The 20243-nt window shown below is 45.0% G+C and overlaps 1 protein-coding gene across 1 annotated transcript in view; it reads left to right on the top strand.

Annotated features, from left to right (window-relative positions):
• Positions 1-20243, top strand: part of CACNA2D3 (calcium voltage-gated channel auxiliary subunit alpha2delta 3) — a gene marked incomplete at both ends in the record, with an annotated part of 803480 nt that overhangs the window by 418573 nt on the left and 364664 nt on the right. Inside the window, one exon of the mRNA XM_079712407.1 lies at positions 2996-3109. Coding sequence (XP_079568533.1) covers positions 2996-3109 — 114 coding nt within the window. The remainder of the gene's footprint in view (positions 1-2995; positions 3110-20243) is intronic.

The raw sequence follows: 20243 nt of genomic DNA, 5'->3' as shown, positions 1-20243 counted from the left end.
CATCAAAGCATTTGAATTTAATTGCATTCTTCAAAATTCTCCAACTGCAGATTGCTGCAGAGAAAACCAGGGACTCAGCCACAGAGGAAAGTAATGGTTTTGAGTATATAGCTCTGGGCAGCCCCTTCTTCCAGTCTGCAGTATTCAGATATCTTTATTTCCCTCTCTTTCTTGCCTTTTGTTTGGGAGAGTCTTTCCAGGATGTTTTCAAATGAGTTATAGTCCCAGGGTGTCCTGACTTTTTTCCCTTCTGCAGCCTCTGTGACCAAATGCATACATCACTTGTATTCAGTGGCACGTCACTGGGTTTATCCAATGCCGTGAAGGCTGTGTTGTATTGCAGGCTCTCCACAACATCTCCAGAACAACCTGTTGTTAAGACAAGGCTGCAAAGCTGTTCCTTCTTATTGCACTATGTTGGTAGAATCTTAGTAGCATCTCAGAGAGGAAAGGACAAAGTCATTTATTGAGACTATGAAAGTCTAGTTGAGGTGGGTCTTCAAAGTGGAGGAGAGGAAAGAGGCTTCGTTGAGACCGGGTACGAATCCTAAATTATAGTTTAGGATTGGTGGATGCAGCAAGGGGAAGATTTTGAGGTCAGGGTTTCAAAGAGTTTTAGGGTATAAATTGTCCTTTGATGCTTTCTGTTGAAGAGTTGATGGGTCTTTCAGGAAGTTCCTGGAATAAGCAATAAAGTTATTTGCAGTTTTCATCTTCCTGAGCAAGAGTTTTCTAGAATAGTAAGTTATGTCAATATAGACAGTACAATAGGAGTTACGTGGAAAGCTTTGTGGTCTGATGGCCTTAGTTCTCATGTATTTCTACCTACTGATACTGTATCATGGGCCCTGTCTGCTCATTAATTTAAGGGCATCTGTCCAGTCTGAGTTGCAGGAATGGCTGTCAGGGCCAAGACTAAAGTGAGGCACATTCCAAGGGCACAGAATTTAAGGAGCACTCACTCACTCTCAGGGTCGTGGCCTTGGTGACTTCCATGCCACCCTGGAACACTGGAAAGGATAAAGGGAGGAAGAGCAGGAGAAGGAAATGAACATTTGTGGAGCCATTGGATTGAGGAATGTCATCTCATCATTGGGCGCCATAAGTAGAATGTACCAAATCTGGGAGTAGATTCTGGAGCCGGACTGCCTGGGTTCACATCTCAGCTATGACAGATATTAGCTGTGTGATCTTGGGCAAGTTAGCTAATCTCTCTGTGCCTCTGTTCCTCACCTGTAAAATGGGGATAATGATAGTACTTATCTCAGAGGGTAGTAAAGATTAAGTAGGTTAATACTTGTAGCCCAGCATATAATGAACATATAACCTGTGTTGTAACAACCATATAAGCATGTTATTGCCATCTTATAAATGGAGAAAAGGATATTCTGAAAAGAGACCTTTTCCTAGGCACCAATTTGTGGTGCTGAGATGGGTTTGAGTCTTTTCTGCTATACTTTGGTATTCCATGCATGTCTTGAGTTGGTTTTGCTTTGTCCTAATACAGCCATGAGGCAATTCATTCCATCCATCCATCCATCCATCCATCCATCCATCCATTCATCCAATCTTCTTTCAAGTTACTGCAACTTCAGACTCTTCATTAGTATTCTAAGTTCATGGAGACTGGGCATTACTCTTCAGTGTGAGTGCTTTTTTAGCTCTGGTTCATCAGGAGCCAGCAGCAAATCCAAGGGCTGCCTCCATCCTTCCCCTGTATCACGGTCAGCAGATTGAACATGCCTGTACGTTGTCACTCCATGCCTTTGTACATGCTCTTTGCTCTCTCTGAAAGGCCCTTACCCCAGATGCTCACCTCCTTCAGGTATTACTCAAATGTCACCTTCTCACTGAGGTCTTCCCCTACTATTTTTCCTAAAGTTGGCCCTCTGCATTTTCTATCCCCTTTCTTGCTTTTTTTTTTTTAACTTAGCATCACCATTATACAACATACAACATAATTTACTTACAACATAATTTGCTTACTTACTTTGGTATCTCATCAAATAGAATACAAACTACACAAGCGAAGAGATTTTTGTGTTTCATCCTCAGTGCTATGTGGGCACTTAGGAAATAATTTTAGAATAAATGAATAAACTTCACAGATTGTAGTGGTGGGAGTTTTCACTACTGAAGGTTAAAGTCATTTTGTGTATCCCCCATTGTCATATAATTGTAGGGTTTTTAAAGGACATTGCTTTGAATTGTAGCATTAATAGCATTCATTAAGGGGATTTTTCACCAGATTCAGGGGAAGGACAGGAGTCTCTGACAAACATAGTCTGGTCACCCAAGCTACTACACACAAAGGCTGGGCACTTTTGAAATGCTATGTAAAACTGAAAGTTGAAATTTAGAGTTTTGTACCCCAGTGGGCACAATCTTGGAATTTCAGCATGCTATACATACTACATAAATAAACAAATATATAATGTTACATGTTAACAAATATATGTTTAAAACAAACCCTAAAAATGGGGTTCTTACAGTATAGTCTGAATTGGCATGTTCCTGACTTTATTCTCTATGTGTACAAAACCTCCTTGATTTTATTACACAGCACAGTCTGCATCCATCAGACTCATTCAAACTAGACTCATTTAGATTTTTAAAGAGATGTTACCTGTCACATATTCTGCTGACAGTAAATGTGTTTCTAAAAGGTTGCTGTGCCAACTCCTTTGGACTTGTATTCTGAAGTGTTATCCATGCTTGAAGATGAGAGAGGTTAACTGTCCTAGAATCTCACTTCCTGCCTTGCGTGTATTTTTAGGAAATCTCTTCTGTGGTTCATATTTAGTTCCAGGTTTTCAGAGCAAATACAGAAATCCGTAAGTGGGGAAGGGTTTATGCTGTAGGTTCTTTTTGGTGATGCAGAATGAACTCTCATTTTAAGAGGCTTCCTAAGCCCAAGATCTCATGGTTCTGAAGTCTCATGGATATAGAGAGCCCTCTGATGAGTTTTTCAGTTTGAACTTATTTCTTTCCACAGTTCAACCACACTGGACAAGGAAGCATCTGCAGCCAGGCCATTATGCTCATCACTGATGGGGCAGTGGACACCTATGACACTATCTTTGCAAAATACAATTGGCCAGATCGAAAGGTAAGTCGATGTTGATGGCGTCCATGCAGTGCCATGTGTGGAGAATCTATATTGCATTGTAACCTCCAGATTGTCCATGGATAAGTACCCCATGTAGACTTAATCTCATGATGACCTGTGGTTTCTCAGCCTTGTGTTTTCTGGTTGACCAAAACCGAATACTATGGCTTTTCTTGTTTTCAAAGTGAAACTTCTTTGGAAGAGAGAAGAAACCCATGAAGACATGTTCAGTGTGTTCAGTGAAAAGATTCGCTGTGAAGTATGCTTTTGTTCTTAATGGACAGTTCTTCTCTTTGTTTTTGTTTTCCATGGAGCCAGGGCTGCTTGCTGGACCCAGCATCTGGACCCATAGAATGGTGAAGGCAGCCATGGTGGCCCTGTAGCCATCTCCTTTATGTTTCCATGTTCCTATAGTTCCTTCCTGGGCCCTCATTACCGTCCAGAATCTCCTTTCCATCCCCCAGTGCTATTCCTCGCTCTTGTCAAAGCTTGTTTGTTCTCTATTCAAATTCTTTCTTTGGTTCACAAGCTAACATTTATTTATCTGATAAACGCATATGTTAGGATATCAGTGACAGATATCAAGGTTTTTGGTGTCTTTTGAGTGCCTTAACCCAGAGTTCCTCAAGCTGTTAGCCAGTTTGAATTCCCTATGGAGCTCTTTTAAATTGTGGATCCTATTGTACACTTAAACAGAATCAAAATCTCTGAGGGTGTGACCCAGGATTCTGTGTTTTTAATAAGTTCCTCAAGTGGGCACCAATCAGCAGATTGGCAGTTGGTGATCACTATCTCAACTAAATGGTGAAATATGAGCAAGAAAAAGAGGTGCATCAGAGAGGGTGTTATCCTGGGGGTATCACAAAAACGCTTTCCTATCCTATGTGCCAGTGGCATTACTCTGCCTGTCTCTGTTGGGGCATGAGGCTATCTAGACCAAGTCCGTTCTGCTTCTTCAACTCTGTATGTTTAATTTCTGGGAATTGAACTAACCACACCCATGGCAAAAAGAAACAGAAGACAAATGAGAACTGTGCACTCAGCTGTATCCGGAAAGCATGTACCCTTGAGGCAGCATGAGCAGTCATTGCACATTCTTTCAGTCATTCTTGGTCCCCACATGTCTCTGTTAACACAGGCATCTCACCTCACCAAGCATGATTCTGGTGCTTAAAGATACATATATATTTTGTACAACATGGTCCCCAAATGGATGCCTCCCCTATTGCCTCCCCTATTGCTCAACCTTAGAGAAAGCCACCATTTCTGAAGCTGGAGGGAAAACTATCTGTGCTGGGCTTGCTGAGAGTAGGTGGGACTCTGGCATGGCACCTGCCTGAGGGAGATCCAGGAATGAGTTTGGCTGAATGCAGCTCCCACAATAAGCACTGACGTTAGAATCCAACCCTTGAATAAGATGGAAGTTCATTGTTGGACAAGGTGATTTTAAATGAGATATTTCAGGTGATGATTTCCAGGGACATGTAGAGGCCAGAGTTAATTCCTGATAAATATACGTGATGCAGAGTGGAGCATGCTGGCTATGCTTACACCCCCGCAGCACACAGCACAATGTTGGGCGCATGGCCACTACCTAATGCACAACCCTGAGGTGTGGCTGAGTGACTGAGGGGCCTGGGGGGGAGGCCACAGCACTAGTAAACATGGGTAGGGCCATGGACATTTTGTGGTCAAATAAGATGCTCACAGATGCTGTGACATCTCACAGCATGTTGAAGGATATTTTACATTATTTAGGACCATCTTAACTAAAAGAAGGAAGTAAAAGGGGCTTTTAATAAGCAGCTACGTTAATACCAAATGTATTATCTTGTGAGACTCGTGTGGTGAATCATATGAATCCCTCTTGCTTGGTGATACTTGATGGATAGCTGTAGCCCAGGAATATTAGAATTTAAACATCCTTTCCTTACTTGCTGGGAGAGGCATAGGATGAAGGCTGCAAAGTCATAACTCTTCAGACAAAACACAAATTTCAACATATCTTTCCAACGAACAATATTGACTTCAGGCCAGGTGCTTTCTTGGATTAATTGGAACCAGGGTCCTGGAAATTTCAACATTACATGAAGCAGTTTGATCTACTTATAAAGTATTATCAAGCAGAAGCAGATTTTCTTTCTGTAGCAAGAGGGCCTTTATCTATGATTAGAAATTAATAGCAGGATCCCTCCCCTCCTGCTCCATTCTGGAGAGTTCCATGACATTCATATGCATATACATTCTCTTCTTGATGACTTCTCTTTGAAGGTGCAGGTAATAACTTTACATAAAACCCCAATGTGATTTAGCACTGTGTTAAAGAGAGATGCTGTGTCATGTCTAAGCTGTCATTTTTCTCTGTTGTTTTGAATGTTACTTAGTAGAGGGTTGGGTCATGCTGTTGTTGGCTATCTTCAAGATTATAGAAACAGGAAATGGAGAGAGTAAAATAATCTTAAGGCTGGAACCTGATTCCTATAAAACAGTGATTCTCAAACTTGAGTGAGGATGAGAATCATCTGGAGGGCTTGTTCCAACACAGATTGCTCACTCCACCTCCAGATATTCTGATTCAGTAGGTCTGGTGGGGCCTGAGAATGTCCATTTCTAACAAATTCCCAGGTGATGTGGATGCTACTGGTGGGCGAACTGCACTTGGGAGCTACTGCCACAGAAATAGCCCAAGGAATAGGGTTTGGTTACTTGGTGGGCTCTGCCACTTCTGCTTCCCTCTGTTTACCTTTACGAGGGCCTGTTCCCTCAGTCAAATTCAGTGCACAGGCATGTGTTTCTTGGCTCATACTTTAAAAAATTGTCAATTACTGATCATGATTTTAAAATCTGGAGATAGAATATAAAATTTTAAAGTTTTAGTTTCATAAAGGGGTACACGTGGCGCTTTGGAGCCAGCATTCTTATATGGCAAAAAACGGCTGGAGCTGAGGAATGGCTGCTCCCTTAGATGGCAAATGCCTGCTCCTTTTGGCCATGGCCTCCATCATGCTCCATTATTTCCTCTCAGCCCACTTCACTTAAATTCCTTACATACCCATAGGTGTAGGGTTCTGGACCACTGCTCTAGATTAACCCAGCCTCTAGGTATTTGTTCCTTTCTCTTAGGTCTGCCATAGGCTTTCCCTCTTCTCCAGCCAGATGCCATCTTGTCTTTACCTGAGCCCTACACTTTACACTCCCTCAGAGCTGTATAAGAGAAGTGTATAACTTAATGTCCAATACTGTAATCACTTCTGGGCCTATTTTTCATCTTCACTGGTTTGGTGAGTTCTTGAGGACAGGTTCTGAATCTCTGACCAGTCCACCACCATGCACTCTATTGTGTCCCTGCTGAGAAGTACAGCATTGAGTCCTTAGGGTAGTCTCATGATTCCTGTCCACTGGTGTTTACACCCTGTATAAGCTCCTCACCTTGAGTGTAGTTTGCACCTGTGACTTGTTTCTAACCAATAGAATATGGTAAAGGTTAGAGAATCTTGCAGATGTAATCAAGGTCTCAAGTCAGCTGATTTTTAGCTAACTAAAAGCATATTATCAGGAGTGGGCTTTACTTAATTGAAAACCCTTGAAAGAGGGATTGGACAGTCCCTGAAGCCAGGAGACTCTCCTTGCTGGTTTGATGACGTTAGCAGCTGTTTGGAGAATTCCATGTGGCAAGGAACTGGGGGCAGCCTGCCTCCAGCCAAGAGCCAGAAAAAAGCTGGGCCCTCCGTCTTATAGCCACAAGGAAATGAATCCTGTGAACGGCCTGAATGAGCTTGGAGGCAGATTCTTCCCCCATTGAGCCTCCAGTTGAAAACACAACCCAGCCAACACCTTGATTGCAGCTTTTTGAGACAATGAACAGAAGATTCAGCTAAGCTGTGCCCAGACTTCTGACCCACAGAAACTGTAAGATAACAAACGTGTGCTATTTTAAGCCACTGCATTTGTGGTCACTTTTTATGCAGCAATAGAAAACTATCAATATTAGAAGAAACAAGGTAAAGGGAGAAAGGAAAGAGATGGTAGCAACACCATGAAACATCTCCAAACTTAGTGGTTTAAAATAATAATCTATTATTTCTTGCAATTCTGTGGGTTAACTGGGGGGTTGGTTCTGCTCCCTGTAGTGTCCAGTGGGGTCACTGAGGAAGCTGTGTTCATGTGTGAGCTTGGCAGAGCTGCCTTGGTTCTCTTCCCTGAGGGCTCTCTTTCCATGCGGTGTCTAATCCTCCAGGTGACCCTGTGAGTCCTCTCTCTTTAGTACAGTAGCCTGGACTTCCTTACAGTATGGCAGTTGGGTTCCAAGAAAGGAAAGCAGAAGGAAATGGGGAGCAGGCCAGGGGAGCACTTGTGGGTATCATGTTTTAATGCTACCTAATCAGGGCCTTGTGCGAGGCAACTGCGTAATAAAACATAGAATGAGTTAGAAGAAGGAAGCCATTACTGGTGATTTAACTATGAGTCTGTGAAGGCGACATCATGATTGCCTATGCAGTGTGTCCCTTGCCAGCATGTTAGTGCTGGGAACAGAAATGAGGAGCTATTTATTCGTTTATTGGATGCCATTTACTTTTGCCTAATATACATTGGTTAGTGGCTTCATGGCAGCTTTACACACTTGGAATAAAATATGAACTCCTTAGTATGAAAGGGACTCATTCCAGGATCTGCTTAAGAAATAAAGCTGCCTACATTTCTACATTTAAATTAGAAAAATGGCGATACCTGCCATTTATCTAGTTGCTCTTTCAAGTGAACTAAAAAAAAAAAAGAGAGAGAAAGGTCACGGAATTATTAATCATTACCTCCCCTGATGTGTAAGACAGAGTGGATAAGTAAGAAAATGATAAGTTAGAGATTTTAAAAAGAGGTTGGCAAACTATGGCCTACTGCCTGCTTTGGGCAGTCCTTGAGCTAGGAATAATTTTTACTTTTTTTTTTTTTTTTTGCCGTACGCGGGCCTCTCACTGTTGTGGCCTCTCCCGTTGTGGAGCACAGGCTCCGGACGCACAGGCTCAGCGGCCATGGCTCACGGGCCCAGCCGCTCAACGGCATGTGGGATCTTCCCGGACCAGGGCACGAACCCGCATCCCCTGCATCGGCAGGCGGACTCTCAACCGCTGCGCCACCAGGGAAGCCCTAATTTTTACATTTTTAAATGGGGGGAAAAAAAAAACTAAAGGAGAAGAATATTTCATGACTTGTGAAAATTATATGACATTAAAATTTTACTGTCTGTAAACAAAGTATTATTGTAACACAGTTATACCCATTTGATTAATGTTGTCTGTTGCTAAATAGTTGAATATCTGTGACAGAGACCATCTGGCCCGCAAAGCCTGAAATATTCATTTTCTGGCCCTTTAAGAATATGTTTGCCACCCCCTGATCTAAAGGAATCTTTGAAGAAACTTAGACCAACCAGGGTATAGTTGAGAGTCACTGAGATGCCTTTAGAAATTTATGCATTGGCTGAATTCAACAGAAAATGGTAATGGTGAGTTCTTCCTGCCTTTCCATTGCTTTTGTTCTACTCAAATAAAGAGACGAACCACATGACGGGAGACTTGATGGCAAGTACTTCTCCATGCTGTAGGTGTCTCTCCCCCATAAGTGGCGCGACCCTTTCTTTTTCTGTCATGAGTGAGTTGTGTCCTTCTGTGCGCCTGCCTGCTCCTTCAGGGCTGCCCAGGGCTGGGGCATAGTACTGGTGACCTGGTGGTCCAGAAGGAGAGCCAGCAGCAAGTACCCAGCCTGGGACTGCACCCCGTGCCCAGAATGTCAGATCTTCATAAATGTGAGATGTAACTGCCCCTGGAACCCCGTTTTGGTGGTGACACGGCACGTGGCAGAGTGTCACAGCTTTTGGTTTGCTGGAGCAAGAGGGAACACCCTGGAGAGAATCAGATTCCCTTTTTTTGCCAAGACCCAGGAAACCAGAGACTCCCTGAATCCAAATGAAATGGAATTCCTGGAATCCCTGTCACTGTGAGCTCAGAATTCACCCACTCATGGCTTCCTACCTCTTATTTTGCTCTGCGTTATTCTTCAGGGAGAGAGATTTGACATTTGACGGCAGCTGTCACATAACAGACCACATCTTAACTCACTTCTGCTGTAGGTAAACTGTGAAACCCTGCCTGGGTATGCAGTGTGGGTAATGACCCTTCTGTACCTGTTAGATGCCACTGTGTCTGTGCTTCATGTGGGTCTGTGATGAGAAACACAGGTTGGATTAGAATGCTCAGTTTACTTCCCCTCCCCAAGTCTCCATCAATAAGAGAAAGTTTTAAACCAATTTCCTGTACTTAAATATATAAAACAAAACTAATTCTTACTGAATGCTGACTGTCAGGCACCATTCTGAATGTTTCTTTTGTATTTATTCTCACAGACACCCTATAAGGCAGGTACTGTTATTATCCCTTTTTCACAATTGAGGGAAACTGAGGCAGCAAGAAGCTACATAATTGACTGAGGGTTCCATAACAGTGTTTGATGGAGTCAGGATGACAACCCAGCAGTTGAGTGCTCAGGCTGTGCCCTTAACCAGGATGCACACTTCTTAAGGGCAAAAGCAAAACAAAATGGCCCTAGGTCAGAGAAAGAGCTGTCCATACTGAGAATGCTGTCATCAGGACAGTGAGTTTGTTTCCTTGGCCTTCCCACCTCCAAGTGAAGGAGAATCTGCAGAGTGTCAGAGATTTGGGGATCTCAGAACCCACTGGGGCTGCACGCAGAGAGTAAGAGGAAAGCCAGTGGTGCAGCCTTAGGACGAGGCTGTCTGGGTGCACCTAAATGATTTTCCTCTTCTAAAAGCACAGGGCAGCCTCAAAGGTGAATGCTATTTCAGTTGAGTGTTGTCTGTTTTATTATCCGTTACCTCCCAAACAAAAGTGGAGGTGGTAGCTGTGAGGCCCCTCAAGAGACAACCAGGACTCAGGGGCCTTGGAAGACGCCTGGTGGGGCTACAAGGAGGGGTGGACACAAGCAGCTCTTGGTGTGGGGGTAAAGGGAAGCTCTTGATCATAGAATGGTTTGGGGACCTGGCTTTGGAGCACTTTTGGGAACTGTTGGAAATCTGTGTCCTTTGAACTGGTATCACATCGATCTCTAAGAAGGGGCTCTCTTGGGAGTTTTGCCCCAGGCCTTCCTCCCTTGGCACAATTTGGAAGCTAAAGCCTCAATCCTACCATGTCCTAGTGGCGTCAGAGGGACTGAAAGACTTAGTTCTGCCTCGGTAGCTCTGGGGTGATTTTGGAAAGCCCAGGAATCCCTCTCTTCTCATCTTTCTGGGGACAGGTGCCACTCTGGAGAGCAAAATTCCTGAGCTGAGTGAGGAGTGAGGGCTTATCTTTTTAAGAGCGCAACCTTCAAATAATCTTAAGTGATTTGGAAGGAATTTTTTGTTCTTTCTTTTTTCCTAAACTACATTATTCCCTTTGACATTCAAATGATTTTACAAAGCTTTTTTTTTTTTTTTTTTTTTTAGCCTTCCTTTGAGCCGGTTGAGAGGAGAGGGATTTTCCCCAAGACCACAGGCAACTGGGAAAGGAGTTAAGTCCCACTGCTCATAGAGGAGGGATCTCGACATTCTCCTCCCACCCACCTGCACTCTGGCTCTTTCATTCCTCATCCCATAGAACCAGATTAAGGTGGGGGCTGAGGGTGGCAGAGGCTGTTGGAAGGGGATATAACGGGGAGTAGCCAAAATGGGGGGACAGTAATTCATTCATTCAACAGATTTCTATTGAAGGCCCTCTGTGTCCCAGGCCACTGTACCAGAGCCAAGGCATATGGGGCTGATGTGCCGGCTCCAAGGAGATGTCACAGAGCAGATAACATCACAGATAACAAGTGAGAAGACCAATAATTAGAAACTATGATAAATCTTCTGACGTAGACAAGCAAGGGCCAGAGACAGAGTAATGGGGTGGCCAGGGGAGCCCTCGCCAAGCAGAGTGCATGTGGGGAAAGGAGCTGAGCATGGAAGGGTGAAGGGAACGGTATTTTCAAAGGCCCTGAGGAGCAGAAGTTGGGTGTGTGTGAGGAGCTGGGTAAAGAGCCGCTGGCTGAGCCTGGTGGGCCAGGGGCAGTGACATGCGTGGTGGGGTACTAGTAGGACAGGCAGGGCCAGCTCCTCTGGCCTTTGATGGGCACAGAAGGAGTTGGGATTGTGCCACAAGGCTGGTGGGGAGCCATGGAAGGCTCTTGAGCAGAGGCGAGGCACGAGCGTGTTGTCATCAGAAACTTTCTCTGGCTGATGTACAGGAGTCAGCCTACGAGGCGTGGCCTTGGGCTGGGCGTGTGGTTTGGGTACTGGCCCTCCTCATCGTAAATAATTTCAATAGAGGGTGGTCTAGGTAGTAGACTTTTTAAACTTCCTATGAAAGTTCCCAGATGCGCTTATTTCTTACTGCTGTTTTACTTCAGGGCTCAGTCTGGTGGTCACATTTCTCTGTCCCCTTCCTCCCTCCCTCCCTCTCCCTCCCTAACTGAAGTCACCTTTGGTCTGAAAGTTTTGGGTGAGTTTGTGTCATTGCTGTATTTTCTCAAGGGTGATCGATCCTACAGCTGTCTTAGGAAAATAGCAGGAACATTCATTTCTCATGGTCAGTCAGTGGTATGACAGGAAAAGACATTTCCAGTCACCGTGGTAAGAGCTCACGCAGGCCCTCCTCACTGCTGAAGGGAGAGTCGAAACGGTTTGCTCCCTCCTGGTTTATTTTTAATTACTTCTGCTGCTATTAGACATCTTGTGACTCCAGCAAGAAGAACATGACGAGACAAGTTAGGAACGAAGCCTAGTGATGCGTGCCTGCTGCCAGCCATCTAAAAAGCACTTCCTGTTAGGGTCTCAGAACAACTGCGTGGGCACCTGCCCCGCTGCCACCGGTGCTGTTCCTCTTGGTGGGCTCAGCGTGGGGGCCTTGGCCTCCACCCAGGCTCCGCTGTCTTCCTAAGGCAGGCGGGAGACAGTGCACATTCCCAAGTAACTGCCACATCCTCCTGGAAATGGCTGTCCCTCCCTGCTCCCCGTGCTGGGTGCAGAGTCACATACTTCACTTGCTTTTCTCATTTAATTCTTAGTTCTGCCCTGTGGGTAGACGCTCTTTATTACCACTCTCATGTCATAGCTGAGGGAACTCAGGCTCAGAGGGATTAGGCCACTAGCCCAGGAACCCACCACTCTGAAGCTGCGGGGTCTTTGATCATCATCCACATCAGACTGTTCACACCTGTGCCCAAAAACTGAGGCGTGCGTGGATGGGGAGACTTGCTAAAAATGTTTCCTAGGTTCCATCCTCTGCAGGCCTAGCCCTAGAACTGGCATTTTGATAGGTGTCTCATAGACCCTCCTCTGCTCAGGGAAGCTGGGGCCACTGAGAAATGCCAGTCGCCTGGGTTATGTGCCCCGTGGATCGGGCAGGGTCCAATCAGGAACAGAAATCCACTAGTTACTTAGCAAAGAGTATTTAATATTAAGAATCATTAAGCAGAAAGGGCAAACAGTCTAGGATATCATGGCAGTAGCAACTGCAGGAAAAAGCTGCCACCCCTGTGGCTGGTGGGGGAGGGCAGAAGAGGGGAGGGGAAGAGAAGGTCATTATTAAAACTTAGAAGCTGGGAGGAGAGGACTCAAAGCGCTAGGACCCAGACCTCTGAAGAGGACACACCAGCTCAAAGGTGCCGGGGTCTCTGAACCCAGAGGAGGGTCCTGTGCGGCCAGGATCCAGACTCTTGAGGAGAGGGTCCTGGGGTCTCTGAGGGGGATGCAATGAAATGGATTCTGTGAGTGTTGGGAACACTGCAAACTGGATTCATTCACAGCTGTTGGAATGAACTGCCCCTGCTGGGGTGAAGAGGCCTCACTGGAGTGATGGTACTGGGGCCAGGAAGCCAAGAGGGAGCACTCGGAGGGAGCAAGTCCCTTCTCCTTCCTTCATCCTTGCGGCCTCCCCAACACTGACCCTTTTGGCAGAGCCTCACTGGAAACAGCTGCCAAAGCGGAAATGTGGTTTGCAGAGCTCCAGCCCCAGTCTCACAGAGCCCAGAGAATTTGGTTGCGAGACACATTAGCTTATTAACTGGCACACCCAGCAATAAGTGGAAGCTTGATGAATAAGTTCAACATCATTTGCAGGCTATTGACATGTCAAGTTCTTATTTTCTGCGTTTTTGTTTCTCTTAGACTACTGAATAGGGCCCTTGGGGAGTAGGCAGGGGTAGGGAAGCAGTGCTGCCTAAAGGAAAGAGGGAGGTATCTGGATGCTGACAAATCTGTTTCCCCCCCATCTGTGTAAAATGGAGGTAATTTCATGTGTCAATTCCTTGTAGTGTTGTTCAGAATTAAAGATGATGTGCTACTAAGCTCAGTGCTGGGCACAGAGTGGGAAGACTGCATGATGCTATATCATCATTATCACCATGATTGACAACCATTCACATTGTTAAAATCCCTCTGTTACAGCCAAAATGTAGTTGTACTGGATGAATTCAAGATGGTATAGCAATAATTTTTCAGATGTGGAAAATAGAAAGTATTCTTTTATCCTTGAATATGGATCACTCCTATGTGGTGTCTTGGTTGACTTATAAGAAGATTAAACTATTCAGCTGCATTTAAAAAAATATTTCCAGGCCTTTCATTTTACCTGTTTCCTGAATAAATATATATATATGCAGTATCCATTTTACCTAAACTTCTGGCACTTATGAAAATATACTGAGATATATTTGACTGTTCAGTATTATTAATTAATGATATACAATAGCTAATGTTCTTCAGTACAGATGAGCAGGCTGTCTTGGTGAAACGTAAAAAGGAGATTTGAAAAGTAGTGTTGTTTTATATTATTTGTCCCTTTTCTAGAGTGGCAGTCAAGGCCTAGACAGCCTGGGCGGGTGTCCAAGATATAGTGTTTCTGAGCTGGGTGACTTGGGGCAAGTGATTGACTCTCCTTGTGCTTAGTTTCCTCATCTAGGAAATAGGGGGCGCAAGCACCATGCCGCCCTCACAGGGTTGTTGTGGGGACCAGATGAGTAGCGCCAGAGGCTAGCAAGTCCTCACTTGCCCCCTTCGTAAAACTCCCCTCTAGGTGGTTTGGTGGGAAGGCCCCTGACAACTGTCCATGAGGCACTGAGGACTGTGAACTTGTTGGCCAGGTAAACAGAAGTCTCTTCCAACAGAGGCTCCTCACCTCAGGTAGCCAGAAGCTGGCCTCCTGGGGGAGCCTTGCTCAGGCTGAGCCCATCTTGCACATTCGTCATCTCACCAGTGAGCTGTTGCCCCCTTTTCTGCATTTCCTTTGTAGGATGGGCCAAGGAGGGGGCTTAGCAGGCTTGAGAAGAGGGAAAGATGCCCTGGCGTGCTGGGAGTTAGGAGCACCCAGGCATGGAGGCCAGCATGCTTCTCCACCCCTGCCACTCTCATACATGCCCATAAATTGCAGTCAAACCACATCTCTTCTTAATTCTCAGGTAGATTGGTTTCATTGGAAGTAGGCATTCCAGAGCCTGTTATCTACACAGCAGCCAGACACTTTGGAAACCGGAGGCAGATTGTGCCAGTGAGCCTCCAAACCTCCACTAGCTCCCCACTCTGTGCCAAGTTTAAACCAAAGTCCCAAGAGGGTACCTCAAGGCCTGGTTTGATGGGTGCCCATTCATTCTGACCTCTGCTCCACTCTCTCCTTTCACAGCCCACTACTCTCAGGCCTTTGGACATCTGCAATTCCTGTGCCCTCCACCTGGGGCACTCTGCCCCCAGATTTCCACATTGGCTCACTCCTCACTTTCATCATGTCCTTGCCCAGACACACCTTTTCAATGAGATTTACCCTGACTACTTGATTCAAAGTTACCCCAGCAGACCTGACCTCCGGCAATCTTAGTTACTGCTTTCCTTTTGGTGATAGCCTTTTCATCTTGTAATGTATTAGATAAACATCACAAGAAAGTAACTGTGTTCATTGTCCCATCCATCAGAAGCAGAACTTGATCCCAAAAGCCCAACAGGAAGAATCCCCAGTCCCAAACCTGACCCTGAGCCTTGCACCTTCTGGTACATTTTGCTTGTTTCATGTTGATAGGTCTTCATCCCAGAGGAGCCCTTGGCGTTTTTAGCTAACTTTATTGGTAGAGAAATCACCCTTATGCCTCATAAATGAAGCTCCTTCTTCCAGTGGATTTCGGGAAATCCAGTATTCTCCATAGGCTGACCCTTGCATTACCCTTTCAAACATCTGGGGATAAAACCTGAGGCTCCCAATGCCAAATAAGTTTGGCCATCGACCTATTATCCATCCGACTACCCTTACCTTAATGATTTCCATAAAAAGTACAACGGGAGGAGATTTATAGGGCTTAGCGAATATGTTCCGTCACTGCAGCCCTGCACTTTAGAAACTTCTCTCGGCTCAGAGCCTCCCATAGGAGCCTTTCCACTCCCTCCCAGGGTCTTCACATTAAAGCTGCCTTTGGTCGTTGTTCACTGTTCCATATGTAATAACAGATTTGGTCCTATCCTCTTCACTCCTTGGAGAGTCTCATCTACAAAACAAAACAGCTGGTGGTGGTGACTGATGGGGGAGACTTGTATGAACTGCATGTTAACTGTCCAGCAGGAAGCCTGCTGCCTCATGTGCCTTATTAGAAAGCAAAGAGGCCTAAGTGGAGGCCCAATCGCATTGGAATGCCAACTGAACTGGAGACGTACAGGGAGAATTAGCTGCATGGCCCTGCAGCCTCCTGGGGCTACATTAGGTCCTGGAACAGATTTCCAAGGCGCTCTCTGTTTCGGAGAGGGTTAACCTGGCTATGGGCAGGGATTTGGAGCCTTTTGGGTTGGAGCCTGAATTTTTGGCACTCTCATCCTTGGTTCTATGAATCTGATCCTCAGAACTCATGGAAATGTTAGGGCTTTTAAGACTTGGATCATATTAATTTGCCTTCACATGATTTGTTTCTGTGCCTCAATGGGACAGAGACAAGAAGTGATGGTTTTAGAATTTTGAAGAAGACTTTTCCGGTTTATACTCCAAACGGAAGGATGTCTGTGTGAGCCAAAGAGACACTTAACTGAAATGTGGGTTTTTTTCCCCACAGAATAATTGTCTCAACCCTCCTAAAAATACTGATCGTTTCTCTTCCTCTGGACTTAGGAAATGTCCTGTTACGTGCTTTTATCATTAAAAAAAAAAAAAAAAAAAAAAGACTAAAAAAGGGGAACTAACCCTTCCAAAAAAAAAAAAAATCCAGCTAGAGTAATCTTAAGGGATGGACAGTTGGCCCCCTGACATCAGGAGAAAGAGGTGGAGCTCTCTGAGCTAATTTATAAAACAGCCTTGTAGCTGTTGTAGCTCCTTCCCAGTTTTCTTGCAAGAACCATAAGAAAAGTCATGTGGTGGTACCTTGTGGTTAACAGAGGGAAATGGGACAAACTTCTCCAGGAAGGCAACAGTGTGAACGAGACAGGATCCCTGAAAAGACCTAGATGGGACCTGAGATGTGAGAATGCAAAAGTGTTTGAGAGGAGTCCTCCAGACCTTTCTGGAAGAATCCCCCTCTGTCCTTGCTGTGGCCATTGTCTTCACTGACTTAATTTAAAAACTGTAGCTGCAGCCAACCACCTTTTGTTCTCCCATTGACCTTGCAACCTGCCAGTTCATGGTGGGGAGCTCTGCGGGCCTCAGGGTCGTGAGCCCAAGAGGGGGTTAGGGACAGTGCAGGGCCTCCTGTTGTCCTCAGCCCAGCTGGGCCTAAGGGGCGATGGTGAATTGTCTACCCCTCCCATCACCCAGCTTCTCTGCATTCTCTGTTTGGTGACTTGGCCTTCGAGGTGCCAGGACTTTGATCAACCTGTGGCAGAAGGTTTGTGTGAAACCCTTCCTGGCTTCCTTTTTTTACAAACACAAATGGGATCTGGAATTGATCCCAGATAATACATCTGCCTCTTAATTTCACTTCAGAAGGACAGGATGACAAGAAAGGCGATGAAGACAACTAAATGCATTTATGATTTATGCCCCCTGTGATAAATCACTGGATGATTTCTCCCCAAAATGTGAACACTGCCTGGCTAACTCATACCAGCTGATGCATCTGTGAGACACATAAGGTAATGGTGGCTGAGCCCCCTCCTTCCCATGTGCACACCAGGCCTCGAACTCCATACCCCAAGGATGGGGATGTGGACCTGTGAGGGGGGGGTCGTCTATACGCAGTTAGGAAGGTGCTGCTTCGCTGCCACCTTTTTTTCTCCCTGGGTCTGTGTTTCCCCTTCTTGTGGCCCTAATGGTACAGCTCTGTTCAGCCCGTCCTTGGTTCATCTCCAGCATTCCTTTCTGTACTGGCCTTTCTCTGTGGTGAGTTAGATTTTTCCATTTCCTAAAGGTGATTTGATCAGGCCAGTTCTCACTAGAGTCCCTCAAAGTGAGTGGGGAGAGTGGAAAATCACATTAACTCTTTCACTAACTCCATCTTCCTGCACTGAATCCCAGATGGCAAGGAGGTTCTGTGTTGAGGGCCAGTTCCAGGCCTTTGTAGGCAGCTCTCTGGAGTACTAGCTTGGGAAGGGTTGCAAGCGCCCATCTGGCTGGAAAAGGGGCAGGGCCATGACCAGTGGGCAGTCTGCTGTGCACAAGAAGGCCAGTGGTGGCCCTCATGTGCCATGTCCGCCATCCCTTTCCTCTGTGGTTTCTTCATATCCCAAAGGCCTCACCTTGCCTCTCTGGACTTGGAAAGCCATATCTACATGTTCCAAAATAGACTGTCATTAGAAATTTTTAAGTCTATGGAACCATTTTAGGCTGTTTGGCAGTCACATAGCAGCTGGATGACTCACTTCCCCACCTTTTTTTTTTTTTTTTTTTTTTTTAAAGCATCGTCTGAAGCTAATTTATCCAGGAGTAGCTTGGGCTTTGGGAGGAAAAGTCACATTTGTTTTATAAGTTACGTGCAAATGAAATGAGAGGTTGTGTCTCTCATTTTCCTCTTGTTGAAAATGTCTTTGTTACTCCATTTTTGCCTTTCTTGAGAAACACTCAGGATCGCCTTTTAAAGAGTTACATAACATTATTTTCCTTACCTTGCTTTCTGGAAAAAAAGTGCCAAAGCCATTTCCTGGGCCTAGACTGGGAGATGAGATCCCCTTTAGATGGGAAAAAGCAGAGCAAGAGGGTCCAGAGACTGGCGCTTTCTCCTGGAGGTCAGCAAGGTTGCTGAAGTTCCTTGTTGGAGTGAAAGCTCAGCATGGAGAGATGGCTGGAGATGGAGGTGCTGGCTGTGGGCTGGGAATTGTGAGGCTTCAGCTGGAGTCTCTGATGCTGGGACCAGATCTCCCTGCTTCTTACAAGCTATGTATAGAAAGGGGGAAAAAATGAGCCAGCTAGTACAGGTTGTTCATTTGATGTCTCTGCTTATACCTCACATTAACATTGCCCCAGCCAGAAATAATATACCTGCAGCTGTGTTTCTGTAGGACAACAGGGATATCTAATAATATATCGGGCTAATCTAAGCTGCCTTTTCTCCAGCGGTGCCCCAAGGGGGAGATATATACTCTACCTTTATGTTATCCAGTGGTACTAATCAGAAACTATTGCTGTGGAAGCGGCTTGTCCTGTTCGGTCCTCTTCTAATAGGAAATCATAAATTAAAACAGAGTTTGATAGATTCTGCTTAATGCCAAAATGAAATCCTCACATGTTTTGTTGGCTGTTACATAATCAGTGGACTTCTCAAAGGAGTTCTAATTATGCCTATGGAATAAGCTCAAGATAATGAAATGCATTCACCTCTCTGGCAAGCCGTCTGTCTCTTAGTACTGAGCTCTGAGTCAGTCCTCTGGGGTTCTCCTTCTAGCTCGACCAACGAAGCTTTATTTACAGCCACAGAACTTGGAAGTGAAATACAAACTTATTTTATATGTACTTCTTTTCTATTCCCTCTAAGAAAATCAGTTTTCCTTAGCTTCATATACTGTGTAAAGAACCGTTTGTAAAGTAGCTGTACTAATCCCAGAACATTAAGATTCTCCCCCCCACCCCGCCCCAATGCCTTACTAAGGCTCATAATCTCACAAAACTGCCAGAGATAGGAAGAGAATAATGACAAGGCCAAAGGGAATAAGTTCTTTGACTCTGAATTTCATTATTTGTAACATTAATACTTAGTAAAAGAGTTGGAGAGATGGATGGATAGATGGGTGTGTGGGTGAGTGGATGGGTGGATGTGAGGGCAGACGTGTATTTGAACAGATCCATGAATTTTTAATCAGAAAGGGATATAGATGGAAAAGAACTAACTCAGAAAAGTCTACCTTTGGATATATTATTGTGGATTTGATTGTTAGAGAAAATTATGAGGAAAAAGAGGGAATTTATTATTAATAATAAATTAGGTCTAATTAAAAAATAAAGTGGGTCAGTCAAACATAGAGTACCTTGAATTCCTATGCTTTTTTCATGCTGTGTCATTAGCATGTTACTGAGAGGGAAAAGACCCTAGTCTTTATTCTTCCTTCACAGAACAATATTAATAGTAATATTTAATCAAGCGTGAACAGCCTGCAGAGTCCAGGAGGCTGGGATCTACCAGCAGGAGTGCTTCTCGGGTGATTGGTCCAACACTGGGGATGGAGAACCATGAAGTCAGAGTGTGGATATGGCTCCGCCATTGTTCAAGGAGGCATCCTTGGCCTTTTGCTGTGTTTAATTACAGTGACAAAATCTCAGTCACTGTTTACACAGGCTTATTCCTCAGGTGTAGAAATGTACTCTGAGCTCACTCCTGGCACTTGCTTTGCAGCAAGGGGAATTCTTTGTCTTTTAGATTAAAAACAAAATCATTCTGTTTCTTCTGATGTTACAAAAGTAAATATCTTCCCCAAAGCTTCACAGATTGCTGTGGTGGTAAAGCAGTTTGCCACTTAAGCAACTTGACACAGGTGACGAGGACCCTGGAAGGGAACCCATACCATTGATAAGGAACCACTCAATTGTGTGCTTGCTCTTAGCGTTCCTTCAAGACCGCCATCCTCACGTGGCCTGCAAGGCCCTGCAGGGTTCTGGCGTTTAATCTCTCCCAGGCTTCACTGCAAACCTGGCCTTTTTCTGTGCCAAGATACCTC

Source organism: Hyperoodon ampullatus (genome assembly GCF_949752795.1).
Source record: "Hyperoodon ampullatus genome assembly, chromosome: 10".
In the NCBI taxonomy this organism is placed as follows: domain Eukaryota; kingdom Metazoa; phylum Chordata; class Mammalia; order Artiodactyla; family Ziphiidae; genus Hyperoodon; species Hyperoodon ampullatus.
This window is presented reverse-complemented; position numbering and strand designations above follow the sequence as displayed.